We start from the raw sequence: 14,825 nt of genomic DNA, 5'->3' as shown, positions 1-14,825 counted from the left end.
AAACAGAAAATAATTGGTACTTTTTAATTTTTTAATAATTACAGCAAATATTTGATAGCTTTTAAATAATTTAAACAAATAATTAAAAACAGAAATATAAATTCGACACTATTATGGTGTAGATTGAGTGATGGTGTCTCATATATATTAGATTCAATGTCATCTATCATGTATAAATACAAATTTTATCAAACACACTATATGGAAACTAATTTTTTAAACCAGAAAATTAAAGAAATACTAGCACTCTTCCCCCAAAAAAGAAAATTGACAACACAAATTCATGGTTCATGCTCCTAAACTATACATATATTGATTTGAAAACAAACAAACATGTTTTAAGCCATCTATCATCAAGAAATCAAGAGTTTTTGATGAATGTACATATACCTAACTTCAAGATGTGTTTAATGCCCAAAGAACCAGCAAAGAAGATGTTTGTTGACAAAAAAACATAGTGATTTGACAGGGAATGAGAATCAAGAGAAAAAAAAAAAACCAAAAAATAGCAGAAATTTTTGAAACTATAGAGGCAAGGAGAGCTGCGAAACCAGCAGATCTCATCAAAACCAGCCCCTTTTATGTATAAAATGGACTGAAATGGCTCGTCTCAGTTCGAGACAGGCGAGATGGTGCATCCTGGTCAATATGGACCAAAACATGGTATAAAAGTTTCGGTCAAGAGGTTTCATCTCATTTTTTTCTCCAAGGCGTCTGGTATCGACCAAAATTTTTATAGTGATGAAAACCCTGATTCTAATTGTTATGATTAATGGGGTACTTTCTTTCTTTCTCTCTTCTTTTTTTCTTTTTTTTTTTTTTTTTTTTTTTTTTTTTTTTTTGGGGGGGGGGGGTTTATTTGATTAATGAGCATATTTCTGGACCTTATTGTTGTTTATTTTCTAATTCTATTCTGATAATGGCTGGGGATGTGATATAACAAAATAAAGTACAAGGATGAATACAAAGAAAGAATTATATAGTTCTGTGCTGTGCTTAATTTATTTGCAGGATACTGTTCTATATATAAATCCTTTTTCTGGATGATATCTCCTGATCTCCAACTTTATAGACTATTTTTCTGGATACTCATTAGCGCCTTTGCTTCATGTGCTCATGAAATTTGATGCTGCAGTATAGTGCTTTGCTTCATAGTCGAAGTCAGAGAGCAGCTATAATAGAGCTTATAAATCAAAAGGAGATTGTGGGGGATCTTTTCAATCAACTCCGTCTTGCTCTGCAACGGAGAGCTAAAGGGCGCCCTGCTCAGGTAATTTTGTTGGGTTATATGTTGCATATTTTTTTTTCTTAACATCATATTGAAAACTACACATTGGATTAGTAACTTTCAGTGAACTTTGGCTCATGATTTCCTGGCACTGGGCATTCCAGTCACTAACATGCTGTTATTGCTGCAAGCTGATGTCAGCAAAATATATCTATCCCTTTGGCACTACTAGATGAGGTTTGAAGGGCAATGACATATTTAAAAAGCCCTCTTTGATATATCTAAAATAAATATTATGAATGCGATGAAAATCTTAATGTGTGATTGTCATTAAGCAATGATTTTTAAAATTTTGCATTCTGTACACCTGTACTCGACACTTCTTTGTATAAAAAGGTTACACTGGATTACAGGGAAGACAGAAAAAAGGGGATTCCTCCCTTTCCAGCATCAAGTCATCAACTAGTAGTTTTCTTATCTCAAAGCAAAGGAGAAAATTTCCCTTGCAATTCATGTTCTGAAAATACAGCTCAACTCAACTCAGCCTTGTTGCTACTAAATGGGATTGGCCACATGGGTCCTATTGTAAATTGTAGAATGTATGAAATATACAATGATAATTGCTTGGTCAACAGACTAATAACTGGGGGTGTGGATGAGTATCAAATGGGCCACATCCATGTGGAGGCTTCTTTATCAGATGGATTGATTTTTCTGATCAGCATCCATATGCAAGAAAACTGTGCATTGGATAATAACATCCATTATTTATTTACTTTTAAATTCTGAAAGGGTACCACAGTATAAATTTGGGTTTCACTTTACCCATTTACCCAATGGACCCCTTTCATCTTACCAAGTTACTATAATTCAAATGAAGATGAGTATTACTATTTGATGAGGTCATCAGTGAGCAGTTCCGAGTTTACCGGCGACACCGATGTAGAGATCATCCCACGACAGCATCTATGTGGATGGATGATGAGTTCGGAGGGTATCGGATGGTTAGATGAGAAACACTGCTCATAAGTAGTTTGTCATGTTATTTTCCTTAGTCTTAGTGGGTTGGGTAGTAGTTTACTATTGAAATATTTTAATTTCATGTTTGAGTCTTTATGGGCTGGGCCTAGAGTCTATTTTGGCCCAATTTTGAATTATTTTGAGTTTGGGTTATATATACAACTTAAGTTGGGGTTATTTTGGGAATTAAATACGTAGGGTTGTGAGGGATCAACTTTTTTATTTAAACCTTGTATGGAATTCGTTTTTGGCAACCAATGAATGAAAAAAAGAATTAGAAAAGAAGCTCATGCTGCTCCTGGCGGTACTAGTTCTTCCCCCTCTCTCCAGGTAAGCTCTCTCTCCTCCTTTCACCCTTATTTCCCACTAGAAAAATCCCCTTGCTCTCCTCTACAAAGATCTACTCTTTTTTTTTCTCAAAAAAGACCTAGTTTCTTTCCTGGAAATCTTCTTCTTCTTCCCCAAACCCCACGGTTGTTCTAATTTTCTTACAAAAAAAAAATCTTTGTTTTTTTTCTTCTTTTTTTTCTTCCCTCTTTCCCTTATATGGCAGTCTAGTCTTATGTTGTTAGTCTCCCTTCCCTTCTCTTTGTTTCTTTTCTTTCTCTCCCTCTCTCCTATCACCTACTCTCTTTCCTTAGATACACCATTATTTCAAAATATATTTTTCTCCTTTCCTAGGATTCACGACTACTTCAAAATATATTTTCTTTCTCTTATTTTTGTTCCTAAATGCTTTCTAACCCCTGTTTTGCAGCCAGGATCAGCAGGTAACATTATCTCTCCCTAAATATTTCTCATTTAGTCTTTGGTAGTAGTTTTGTTTAAAACAAAAACTTCCCAAGACTCCCTTGACATTGTTAATTGTTGAATTCCTTGATAGAAATTTGATATTGATTAGGATAGCTCTATTTTCTTTAAGTTTCTTAATACCCTTGCATTCAATTTAGTGTTATGGTGCCAAGATCCACATCCCCTTGTTTCCCTATTGATTCTTGTTTAGTTGTGTTTACCAGTAAGACTTATTGTGTTTATTTCTCTACTTTTGCTGTCTTACATGCATGATTAATCAGATTTCAAGTGCTGCAAATTCCTTTCTTTACTATCTGTCAAGAAAGGTGTTTAATTCTAAGAGTCTAGTAGCCCACTTTGTAAGTCCCCTAGTTTCTAGGGTTTCTCCTACATCACTATTTTTTGGAAAATAGTAGCTGACCCGTTTGCATACATTGCCTCTTTTTTATTGGTGGAAAATGGTCAGAAATGCCCCAATGAAGTGTGCATCTGTCAAGAGATGTCTTAGTGCGAAGAAGTTTAGCATCTTGGGTTCCACCTAACATGGTCTTTTCTCCTAAGTTTTCTCCCACATTGCAACATGAGAGAATAACAATGATAGTTGTGTGTCCAGCACTGTTGTCGTGAGACTGAATAACATGTGATCCACTCACTGTAGCCACAAATTCAGCCAACTCCGGTAATTTGGCACCTGCAAGCGTGGTCACCTCGCTATTCTTTCAAGAGTGAACAAATGGTGGAACAGAACTGCAGAATTTGAGACCATCTGTGAAATGCTTTTGGTTAGGCTTATAGAACACAGCCAGAAGTATGAAAAGAATGAACCCAGTGCCGAGGGCTACCATACAAGTAGAGTCTTGTTGGGGGGGGGGGGGGGGGAGTGGCATTTTTCCTATGCAGCCTTACCCCCAACAAAATTTGCTGAGATGTTGTTTCGATACCTTGACCTTAGGCCACAACTATGCTCCTCCAACCATTGTCACCAGAACCTGAAGTACGAACGGCATTATTAACATATAGCATATAAAGCTTCTCAACCCTGTTTGATTTGAATACAAAAGCAGGGGATCTGCCTCCCTTCCATTATGGTCCTGTTTGACTGAGAAATTTGTGGAAGTTCGATTACAATGGGTGTCAAAATGTAGTTTAATCAATTCATTGCCCAAACACTTATTAATGGGGTTCTCACTGCCAAAGGATATTCAAATACATAGTTTTGCTATAATTGTGCCCCCTTAATTTCTGCTTCCACTGTTATAGTGTTCAAATAAAACAGAATCTCAATCACAGAATTTTGATTGGATGCACCTTCTGAGGTTGCAGAAACTCTTCAGGGTTCAGCCTTGGTTTAGTTTCTCATATTTCTGTTACCGTATAAGTTAAACCAGCAATTGGAAGGGAGAGAGACTGATAAAGTGCAAGTGAAAAATGCTGTTTTTGGCATCTGAATTTGATAGAGAGGATGGAGTGGAAAGGCTGATTCCATGGGGAGGTGGCCAATGACCAGAACAGAGAAGCATCAGCAGCAGATCTGTTGGCAGGGGATCCATGCTTTGTATTGGTGCCTCGTGGAAAGATCTGTTACAAGGTTTCTGGTCCTCAGACTCAAGTCTCTGTGAATTGATCAGATGCTAACTCCATTCACTCCATCAGTGATACAGCCAACCTTTTCTGAACTTTCTCTGTGTTGCCTAACCTTGATCAAGTAAATTCACCAAATCCTTACTTCCTTTTTGTTGAAAGAAACGATTGTGGTGAATGGCCTATTGATCAATGATCTCAAGCCCTCTATTTATAATTAAGTAGAAAGTAGACTATTACAAGGAATAGAATTTTATATGAATACAAACTCTAATTGAACTCCTAGTAGAATCCAACACTCCCCCTCAAGTTGAGGCATAGATATTAGTCATGCCCAACTTGCCTACAATAGGAAGGAAATCTCTTTCTTTCAAACCCTTAGTGAAAACATCTGCTACTTGGTCTCCAGATCTTACAAAAGGCATGCAGATAAGCCCTTGTTTCAACTTTCCTTTGACAAAAAACCTATCAATTTCAATGTGCTTAGTTCGTTCATGTTGCACCGGATTATTAGCAATACTAATAGCAGCCTTGTTGTCACAATATAACATCATAGGGTTTGGAACTTGGACTCCAATATCTTGCAGCAAACCTTTCAACCATAGTAGCTCACAAACTTCACGAACCATATCTTTATATTCAGCTTTGGTACTAGATAAAGCTACTACATTTTGTTTCTTACTTTTCCAAGTAACTAGATTACCTCCAACAAAGGTACAGTAACCTGAAATTGACTTCCTGTCTGAAGATCCAGCCTAGTCTGCATCAGTGTATGCTTCTACTTTTAGATTATCAGTGGGTGACAGAAGTATTCTTTTTCCAGGAGTTCCCTTCAAATACTGTAGTATTCTAGTAACAACCTTCATATGAGCTAAATATGGATCATGCATGAATTGGCTCACTATCCCTACAACATAAGCGATGTCTGGCCTAGTGTGGGACAAGTAAATATGCTTCCCTACCAGCCTTTGGTATCTTCCTTTGTCCACTGGTTCTCCCTCTTTTTCTTTAAGTTTAGCTCCAGCTTCAATAGGGGTATCAACTGCTTTACACCCCAACATTTCCACTTCTGATAATAGATTTAGGACATACTTTCTTTGAGATAGGAATATACCTTTCTTTGATCGAGCCACCTCAATCCCTAAAAAATATTGTAACTTCCCTAGATCTTTAATTTCAAACTCTCTGTCAAGAAAGTCCTTCAACTTTTGAATTTCTTCTCCATCATTCCCTGTGATGACAATATCGTCTACATAGACAATGGGAAGTGTGATGTTAGTACCTGACTTCTTGACAAATAGTGTATGATCCACATTGCTTTGCTTGTACCCAATAGAAGTCATTGCCTTCAGGAGGCGTCAAAACCAACATCTAGGAGACTGTTTTAATCCATAAATTGGCCTCTTCAACCGACAAACTTTTCCTGCAGTATTGTCATCGGAAGAAACCATGTGGGATTTTCATATAGACTTCTTCTGCTAACTCCCCATGTAAGAAAGCATTCTTTACGTCTAGTTGGTGCAAGTTCCAGTCTTTGTTCATAGTTACAGACAACAGAACTCTAACAGTGTTTAGTTTCGCAACAGGGGCAAAGGTCTCCTGATAATCAATCCCATAGGTCTGGGTAGACCCCTTTGCAACTAGTCTAGCTTTCAACTTGTTGACTGATCCATCCATATTTTGTTTAACCACAAATACCCATTTGTAGCCCACTGGTTTTTTTTCTGGAGGAAGTGCAACCAGCTCCCAAGTGTCATTTTTCTTCATTGCCTGCATTTCCTCTACCATAGCTGCCTTCCATCTTTTATCAACATAGGCTTCCTGCCAACTTTTAGGAACAGGTACAGATGACAAAGAGGATATAAAAGCACGGTAGGAGTCAGACAAAGAGTTATAAGAAACATATTTAGCTATGGGATGTTGAGTACAAGATCTGACCCCTTTTCTAACAGCAATAGGAAGATCAGAAGAAGATACCTAAAGGGGAATAGTAGAATCTGATTCTGGAGCAGGAGACTGAAGTGGTAACGTATCACCTTTCTCCACCTACTTTAGCCGGTTGTCATTCTTCCTCTGATAAGTCTGCACCTCCTTATTCTGGTCAATCTGGTTTTGAAAAACCCCAACAGTGTGTCTCACAGGAGTGGTCTCTCCCTGGCTAGGTTCTTCACATGGTTCAGAAAACGAAGAGGGAGGATTAGAGTCCTCAGGTATACTGGCCAAAGTTTCCCCCTGGTCAGGAAACTCTTCTAGGACTCTTAAGTTGTGTTGGTGTGTGATGGGAAGATCTAGAGTCGGAAAGAACACCTCTCCTCTAGGACTCTCCCCCTGTAGAGGTGTATAGTAAGGGCAAGACTCATGAAAAATTACATCCATGGATACAATGGTTTTCCTGGAAGGAGGATGATAACATTTGTACCCTTTCTGAGTAGTAGAATACCCCAAAAATATGCAGCGTAGGCCGCGGGGAGCCAGCTTACTCTTGTGGGCTTTGATTCGGGCATAACACACGCATCCAAAAACCTTTGGGGGAATAACAAAAGAAAGGGCTCCCTGAAGAATCTCATTAGGACATTTAAAACCAAGTATCCTACTGGGCATCCTATTCATAAGGTAAGAAGTAGTGAATATAGCATCACTCTAGTATTGGTCAGGTACATTCATAGCAATCATAATGGAACAGGCTATCTCTAAGAGATGCCGATTCTTCCGTTCGGCAACCCCATTTTGGGCAGCTGTATCAACGCAATTGGTCTGGTGTATTCTGCTAGAGTCAGAGAGATATCTCTGAAATTCACCATCAATATACTATGTGCCATTATCATTGCAAAGGATCTTCACAGTGGCATTGAACTGGGTTTTAATCATATTATGAAAATCATGAAAACATAGGAAAACCTCATTTTTTTGTTTTAAAAGATAAATCCATTTAGAACGAGAGTGACAATCAATAAAAGTAACAAAGTACCTATGGCCAATGATAGACACACGTTGGTAGGGACCCCACACATCAGTATGAATTAGCATAAAATGAATAGTTTTTCTATTATAAAGAGAAGGCAAATAAGTAGAACGAGTCTGCTTCGCAAAAATGCAAGCTTCACAAAAAAAATTATCCTCATTATAAGAAGAAACTAAATCAGGAAATATTTTCTTATGAGTTCCTAAAGGGGGTGACCTAGCCTACGATGCCACTGATGAAGGTCTGATATTACCGAATGGACCTGATGAGAAGATGTAGTCAGAGCAAAAGTAGATCCTTCAATCGGTTCAAGCAAATAAAGTTCATTGTCTAGTTTACCACGTCCAATCTCCTTCCCCGTGATTAGATCCTAGAAGACACAATAAGATGGGAAAAATGTCACTGTACAATTCAAGTCATGTGTAAGACTACTGATAGAGAGCAAGTTAGTTGAGAAAGAGGGAACATGTAAAACTTTAGACAAAGAAAGTGATGGAGAATGTTGAATGATCCCTTTTCCAGTAATGGAAGAATAGGAGCCATCAGCAATTCGAACTTTATCTTTTCCAGAAGTTGGAGAATATTGTAAGAAAGAGGAGGATAAACTTGTCATATGATTTGTGGTTCCTGTATCAATGATCCAAGGAGTAGAAACTGAAGAAACTTGAAAACCTGCAAAAGTTTTACCTGAAGTAGCAAGGAAGGAGTTGGTATGGGTAGTAGAGGAAGCAGTGGTCGAGGCTGTACCGGCAGTAGAAGACTGCAAAATACGTCGCAGAGTAGCGGACTCCTCTTGTGAAAAACCAATGTCTGCAAAGAGTGTGGTGGATATTGTCTCAGAAAAATTATCCTTTGGTTTTTCCTTTCTTTGTGCTCGTTTTTGCTCAAAATCAGCAGGCTTCCCATTCAAATTTCCAACAATTTGCCTTGGTATGATATGGTTTGTGACAGTGCTCACACTTGACAATCTCCTTAGCGAATGAGATTTAGTGTGAACAGATTGTAAGGCTGATTTCTCCATAATAGGAGTATAAAGCATGGCTAATCGACGACTTTCGTCACACTAAACAAGAGCCTAAGACTGTTCTTAGTGTAGGAAAGGGAGAACGACTTAAGACTTGCACTCTGATATGATCGTACTCTACATTCAGACCTGCCAAGAAGTCATATACCCGAATCTTATCAATGTGCTTCTATAAGTAGTCACATCATTTGAGTTAGTGGGATGATAATTCCCATAATGATCCAACTCTTGCCAAAGAGATCGCAACGCGGCATAATATTGGGCTACAGTCAGTTCCTTTTGGGTAGTCTCATGAAGCTTCTTTCGTAGCGCATAAACCTGTGCATCATTCCCCAACTGTCCATATGTTTCAGTAGTAGTCTTCCAGATTTGGGCTGCAGTATCAAGTAATAGATATCCACGGACAATAGTTGGAATCATGGAATTCAAAAGAAATGACATAATAAGAGAATCATTCGAGATCCATTTATCCTGTGAAACGCCTGTGGTAGTAGTAGGTTTGATGGTAGTGTCCGTAATGTGTCCAACAAGTCCTCTTCCGGCAATAGTTAGGTAAGCAGATCGGGACCAAATCAAATAATTTGTCCCATCAAAGCTTACCGAAAGAGGATAAAGAGTGGGGTAATGTTTGGAGCCAGTGGGAGCAGGAGTACCATAAATAGTTGTCATGTTGACAAAATTATCTCAGGTTCTTCAGTCTTCAACCTTTCGAAGTAACAGATATGTCGCAAAATGCAATAGCCGAACAACAACCCAAAACAATTCTTAGTAATGATAACACGTGAAAGTATCTCCTCAGGTTACCTCCAATTAGTATATTGTTGAACCAAAGTACACCAGAAAAGTTCCAGAAAAAGACTGGAGGGACACAACCGGTCCACTTAAATACCAGACTCGTTAAACAAAATTTTCTTAGACATGCACTTAATCACCCAATATACATTTCCAAGATACCCGGAAAAAAAAAAAAACATGTGAATAGAATTTTTTTTTTTAAATGACTAATACGACCTAACAAATCTGAATTTACACTTACGTCCCTGAAATTATGCAAATTTACACATAAATCCCTGAAATTGTGTAATTAAGTCCCTAAAAACTTATAAATTTTCAATTAGGCCCCTGAATCTATGTGTATTTACACATAAGCCCGATGTTTGTTCCATGGAAGAGAAGGGAGGAGGAGAAAAACCTGGTTTGATTCAAAGCATAGCAGCTTCTTCTCTTCTACTTTCCTCTATTTTTCTGGTTCGATTCAAAGCATGAGCAGCAATAGTTGCAAGTGTTGTTTGTCTTCTTCTCTTTCTTTACTTCTTCTTTCCTTTTCTTCTTGGTTTTCCTAAACCCACTGTAGTACAGCAGAACTGAAGAACAAAGAAAAAAACTGAACTGCCAGAAAGAAAAAAAAACCGATAGTTGCGACAGGTGCAGCGGAACTAAAGAACAGAAAAAAAGAAAGAAGAGAGAAGAAAAAAATTTCCTAATCGAACTTAGGCTCTGATGCCATGTTGAAAGAAACGATTGTGGTGAATGGCCTATTGATCAATGATCTCAAGCCCTCTATTTATAATTAAGTGGAAAGTAGTCTATTACAAGGAATTGAATTTTACATGAATACAAACTCTAATTTAACTCCTATACAAACTCTAATTGAACTCCTAGTAGAATCCAACACTTTTTCTTCTTCCTCATCTTCTTCACATTCTCATTATCACCTCCATAGTTGTATGGTTGGGGTTGTTCATCATCACCTTTTCATTTTAAACAAATTATATTATTGCCAGCATGTCACCATTGAGTCTCCTTTTGAGTAAATAAATAGGGGCATAAAGTGTCCAAATCATGTTCTAGTTGTTATTTGTGGGGCGTAACTGTTTTGCATGACTTTTAAACTCATCTCTGATTTGGGTGGTAGCATCCTAAGAAAGTGCCCCATCTTTGAAATTCTTGATTGGGTTTATCAGGTGATGTGAACCCAATCTTAAGGTTAGGGTTTTTTTGGATAAATTTTCCTAAAATTAAGGGTTCACCCAAAATCCTCAAGTAAATAATTTTAAAATTATATGGAAGGTATGGGTTTTCTTTGATGGTTCAAAATTTTTGGATAACTTATAGGGTGGTTTGGATGTTTGTGGATTTCTAAAGAATTTATGGGAGGATCCTGGAGACAAGTTAGGATTGATATGGGGTGGTATTGAGATGATTAGGGTTTTATCAAATCCTTATGGGATGGTTTTGAGATATCCATAATCACTCAAGGATTGAAAGAGAATAGTGGGGATCGATCTTGGGAAGAAAAGGGTTTTGTAAAATTAGCCGGGAGTGGTTAAGGAAGGTTTTAAGAATAATGGAGAAGGGTTGGATCACAATCGGGAGGTTTCTTGTATTCTTGGATGGATCTTCGGCAAATCTTTCAATTCTTTCTTGTCTTTCTTTCTTTCTTTTCTTTCTTTCTCTTTTCTTTTCTGTTTTTCTGATCTGTCGCAAGTTAGAGAAGGGGAGGGAGTGGGAGCCGATAGAGAAAGAGGGGTTGGGGGGAGTACCAAAGGGTTTTGGGAGGTGGTGGAATGGTCTGGTTGTGTCGCATGGGGTAGGGGAGGGGGTTGGCAGGGTTGGGGGAAGGGGTCTAGAGGGCTGCAATGCAAGGGGGTGGGGTTTCCAAGGTGGAGAGAGAGAGAGAGAGAGAGAGAGAGAGAGAGAGAGAGAGAGAAAGGGAGAGGCTGTGATGGGATTAGGAAGGGAAGACGACTGGGGGCGTGTACTTACTTGGACACATTGCTAGAGGTGAAGATGGCTGCTGATATGTTGAAGAGAGGCTGCTGCAATTGAATCAAGATGCTACAAATCTGCCGTGGCCCTCCCAAAGAGAACCTCAACCTGTTTCCCACAAGTAATCTTCAATCTTTATTCAATGCAAACTAATGATCTAACTCTAATTGGGAGACTCTATTTGGAGTCACTAAAACTTAGAAACCAACTTAAATAGGGTTTCCTTCATAAGTTAGGATAACAGCCACATAAACTAAAAGAACTCTTCTTGATATGGGAGACCTAATTATCCATAAGAGTCCTACTTTAAAGAAAGACTCCTTAGGACTCTAGAACTCAACTACCAACTCAAACTAAGACTTTTAAACAAAACTGGACTCTAAAAATTAAAACTAAAATTCTGAAATTAAATTCCAGCAACTAGTTAGGACTAAAATTGCCCAAAGTACCCTTTTTTGAGGGTTCGGCCAGCCCTAGGTGCGCCCCCTGGGAGTGGTCTTCAGGTCCATTCCAGGGTTTTGGCCAGGGGTCACATCACCAGGTCTGAAGATGAGTGAAATAGCATTGATTGCTTAATGAGACTTACACTGGGTAACTGGGTAAACTAAAACATGAATGTGACCAATCTGGCATTTTCCCTGATGTGTTAACCCACTCTCTTATGGTAGGGAATATGTTTTCTAATTTGTTGATAATGTTGCTTTCAGACTCTGGCTGCAACAAAAATGGATGATCAAGAACTGACAGAAAGGATTCAAAAGCTACTTATTGTCATGCAAAGGCTGGATGAGAAAATCGCTCCTATGTTAGAAGCAGATGGGGAGTCCTTTAACAAAAGGTAAGACAGAATCTGAAAACTTGTGCATCATTAGTCCACTTGTAAGATCATGGCATATGTGAGTTAATTCAACAACCTGGGAAGTCATTTAGTTCCCTTTAAATTGCTTTAGTTTGAGTATTGAGCCCCTTCCCACAAAAAGCTATATAATTCAGGTGAGTCACTGTTAATTCGGGTGAATCCCAGTCCAGAGTCATGTTCAACTCAAAAAAAGCTCACAACATCAGGCATTCTGAGTGTCAATTCCTTAGAAGAATGTGATTAGGGGAAAACATAATCTAGCAATTGTGTTGAGTTTACTGCACTTGGGATGAGTTATGAAAGGTGACTTGAAACTGAACATGCAAAAACTACTTGATTGATTGGTCTGAGTTTAACAGCTAGTTTGGGAAAGCTTATTAAAACTTTTCAGACAACTGTTTCTTTATGGAGAAAGAGAAACCAGGAATTACAAAAGGGAACATGAACTCTGAAATGTGATATATTTATGTATTCACATTCACATTACTGAAGCCATGAGAAAAAACCTCATTTAATGAGATTTTTATTAATGCCTTTAAGTTAAATATTCTTTCAAAGTCCAAGTATATCAAGCAAATCAAAGATAAGCGGCAATTCAGATTTCAATGCTAGGGAACTATATTGTACTAGTGTGTAGTAAACCCTTCTTCTTCTTTTTCCAAGGGGTGGGGGTCAGGGATGGGGGTGACGGTGGAGGGAAACACATTCAAGGCCTTTCTTCCTCCTCATATGGAATGACTAAGATCAAGATAATCATATTGTTGAGGCTGGAATGGTAAAGGGTAGTGTTTTCTCTATTGACTTAAGAGAAGCTTGAGTTAAGGAATTGCTGAACCATTGTGTTCTCTAACTACCCTGATTTGGCCGAGAAATTTGGTGCTCCCGCCCATTATTATGTTGCCTTGAGAATTCTTGATTACTATTTGCCTTAGGTAAGGGCATGGAGCTTTGCATCCATACTGAAAGTAATAGAAGAGTAGATTTATTATTAGACTTTGCCTGCTTCCCCTTGTGGTTAAATGTTCTCCTTATGAGCATTCACATGTGAACAGTTTATTGTGTTGTTAACTGATTCAGTTAGTTGATATACTAAAGAGGGCCTGAAGTATTCCTTTTTTAAATTCTATGTTTATATATCTACTGGTCACCCAAAAAAATGTATTTGTATCAACTCAATTGACTTTTTGTCTGTTTGTATCAGGTGGGGTTTTCTTTCACGTGCATGTTTGTGGGACAAAAGTCATCTGACGAGACAAATTGAGAAGTATGTATTTGTGCTTCACATTTGTGTCTGAAGTTCTGCTGTTGTCAATAGAAGTAAACTGAATGATTTTATTTTCTTTCATTGGTGGTTATTGGAATTCTTCCAATTGCAGATATGCTGATATATATACTTCTAGAGTTTCAAATTTCCTACTCTATACACCATTCATGTATTTTCGCTCCCAAAAACAAGTAAGTATTGGGTGAACTTATGTTGAAGATTATAAAAGTATAATAAGATACTTAATTCACATGGATTGACTGTTGAACAGATGCTACCATTTTCTATTACTATATGAAATAGTGTATGCTATCATTCTAAGATACCAAAAGTGTATGGAAACAATCTTCATGGTGGGATTTCCTCAATGCTGTAACTTCTTTTGTCGCCTGGATTTTGGGGGTTTTTTCCCCATTTCTCTTTTCTCCTCTTCTTTTTCTTTTCTTTTGAGGGGAGGGGGGGGGGTTGTTTGGTCCTTCAATACTTCCCTTTTATGCATTTTCTTTTTCCCCAAAAGGAAGTTTAAACAGGCCATGAGCTAGTAGCAATTGGCGTATATGAGAGTATTAATGAGGTTAAAATTAGATGTGGAATTTGTACTACTCAATATTTTTCTTGAAAATCGTTGTGGGACAAACATTTTTCAGTTTCTCTGCATATGTTATATATATAGCAACAATTTTATTAAGACTGCAGTAATTAACTATTCTGAGGAAACAGAATTGAGTTTTAAAAAAATAATTTTGAATCAACAAAAATTTTGCTTGCTGTTAAGTTTTGAGTTCCATGGGTAACTTTCAGGTTTGGAGTCAGCACCTTGCGTGAAGTATTTTCCTTTGTTTACCTTACTATCTGAGACAAAGGAGACAACACTATAGGAACAACATATCTATAATAATTGGATGCATCTGAGGATCAAGCATGAGATATGGACAGCAGTGTAGTTACCCAGCTATGGGATGACCGGTGATAATTAAGGTTAGGGAAACAAATGAGTGTGCAAAGATATGAGCTTGCTCGCCTTACAACATAATGAGTGGTAGTGGTATCTGAGGGCATTGTCTATTATAATGATTTCCATCCACATGTTGCTATACATGCATCTGAAAGAATATATATCTGAACTCACCAAGAAAGTTTGTCTTACTGTTGGCTGCTCTTTATTTATTTTGGCCCGGGGGGGGGGGTAATTAACAGTTAGTGTTGCATGGCTGGTCTACTGATGTTTTGGTGGCTCAAATGCATGCTTTCTATAATTAGGCTTTAGTGGTAATCTAGTGCGTAACATAGTGCAAGTTGGAAATGATGAATTGGTAAGGTGAAGGC

General features: G+C 37.9%; 1 protein-coding gene across 2 annotated transcripts in view; it reads left to right on the top strand.

Annotated features, from left to right (window-relative positions):
- LOC149008633 (HAD-superfamily hydrolase, subfamily IG, 5'-nucleotidase) overlaps positions 1-14,825 on the top strand; it is a 57,170-nt gene that overhangs the window by 41,095 nt on the left and 1,250 nt on the right. For both annotated transcript variants that reach the window (XM_089166422.1, XM_089166421.1), the window contains exons 13-16: positions 1,136-1,270; positions 12,084-12,214; positions 13,437-13,499; positions 13,612-13,690. In XM_089166422.1, coding sequence (XP_089022548.1) covers positions 1,136-1,270; positions 12,084-12,214; positions 13,437-13,499; positions 13,612-13,690 — 408 coding nt within the window. The remainder of the gene's footprint in view (positions 1-1,135; positions 1,271-12,083; positions 12,215-13,436; positions 13,500-13,611; positions 13,691-14,825) is intronic.

The sequence above is a fragment of the Hakea prostrata genome, chromosome 8 (genome assembly GCF_041222555.1).
Source record: "Hakea prostrata isolate BN-2017 chromosome 8, UWA_Hpros_2, whole genome shotgun sequence".
NCBI lineage: Eukaryota > Viridiplantae > Streptophyta > Magnoliopsida > Proteales > Proteaceae > Hakea > Hakea prostrata.
This window is presented reverse-complemented; position numbering and strand designations above follow the sequence as displayed.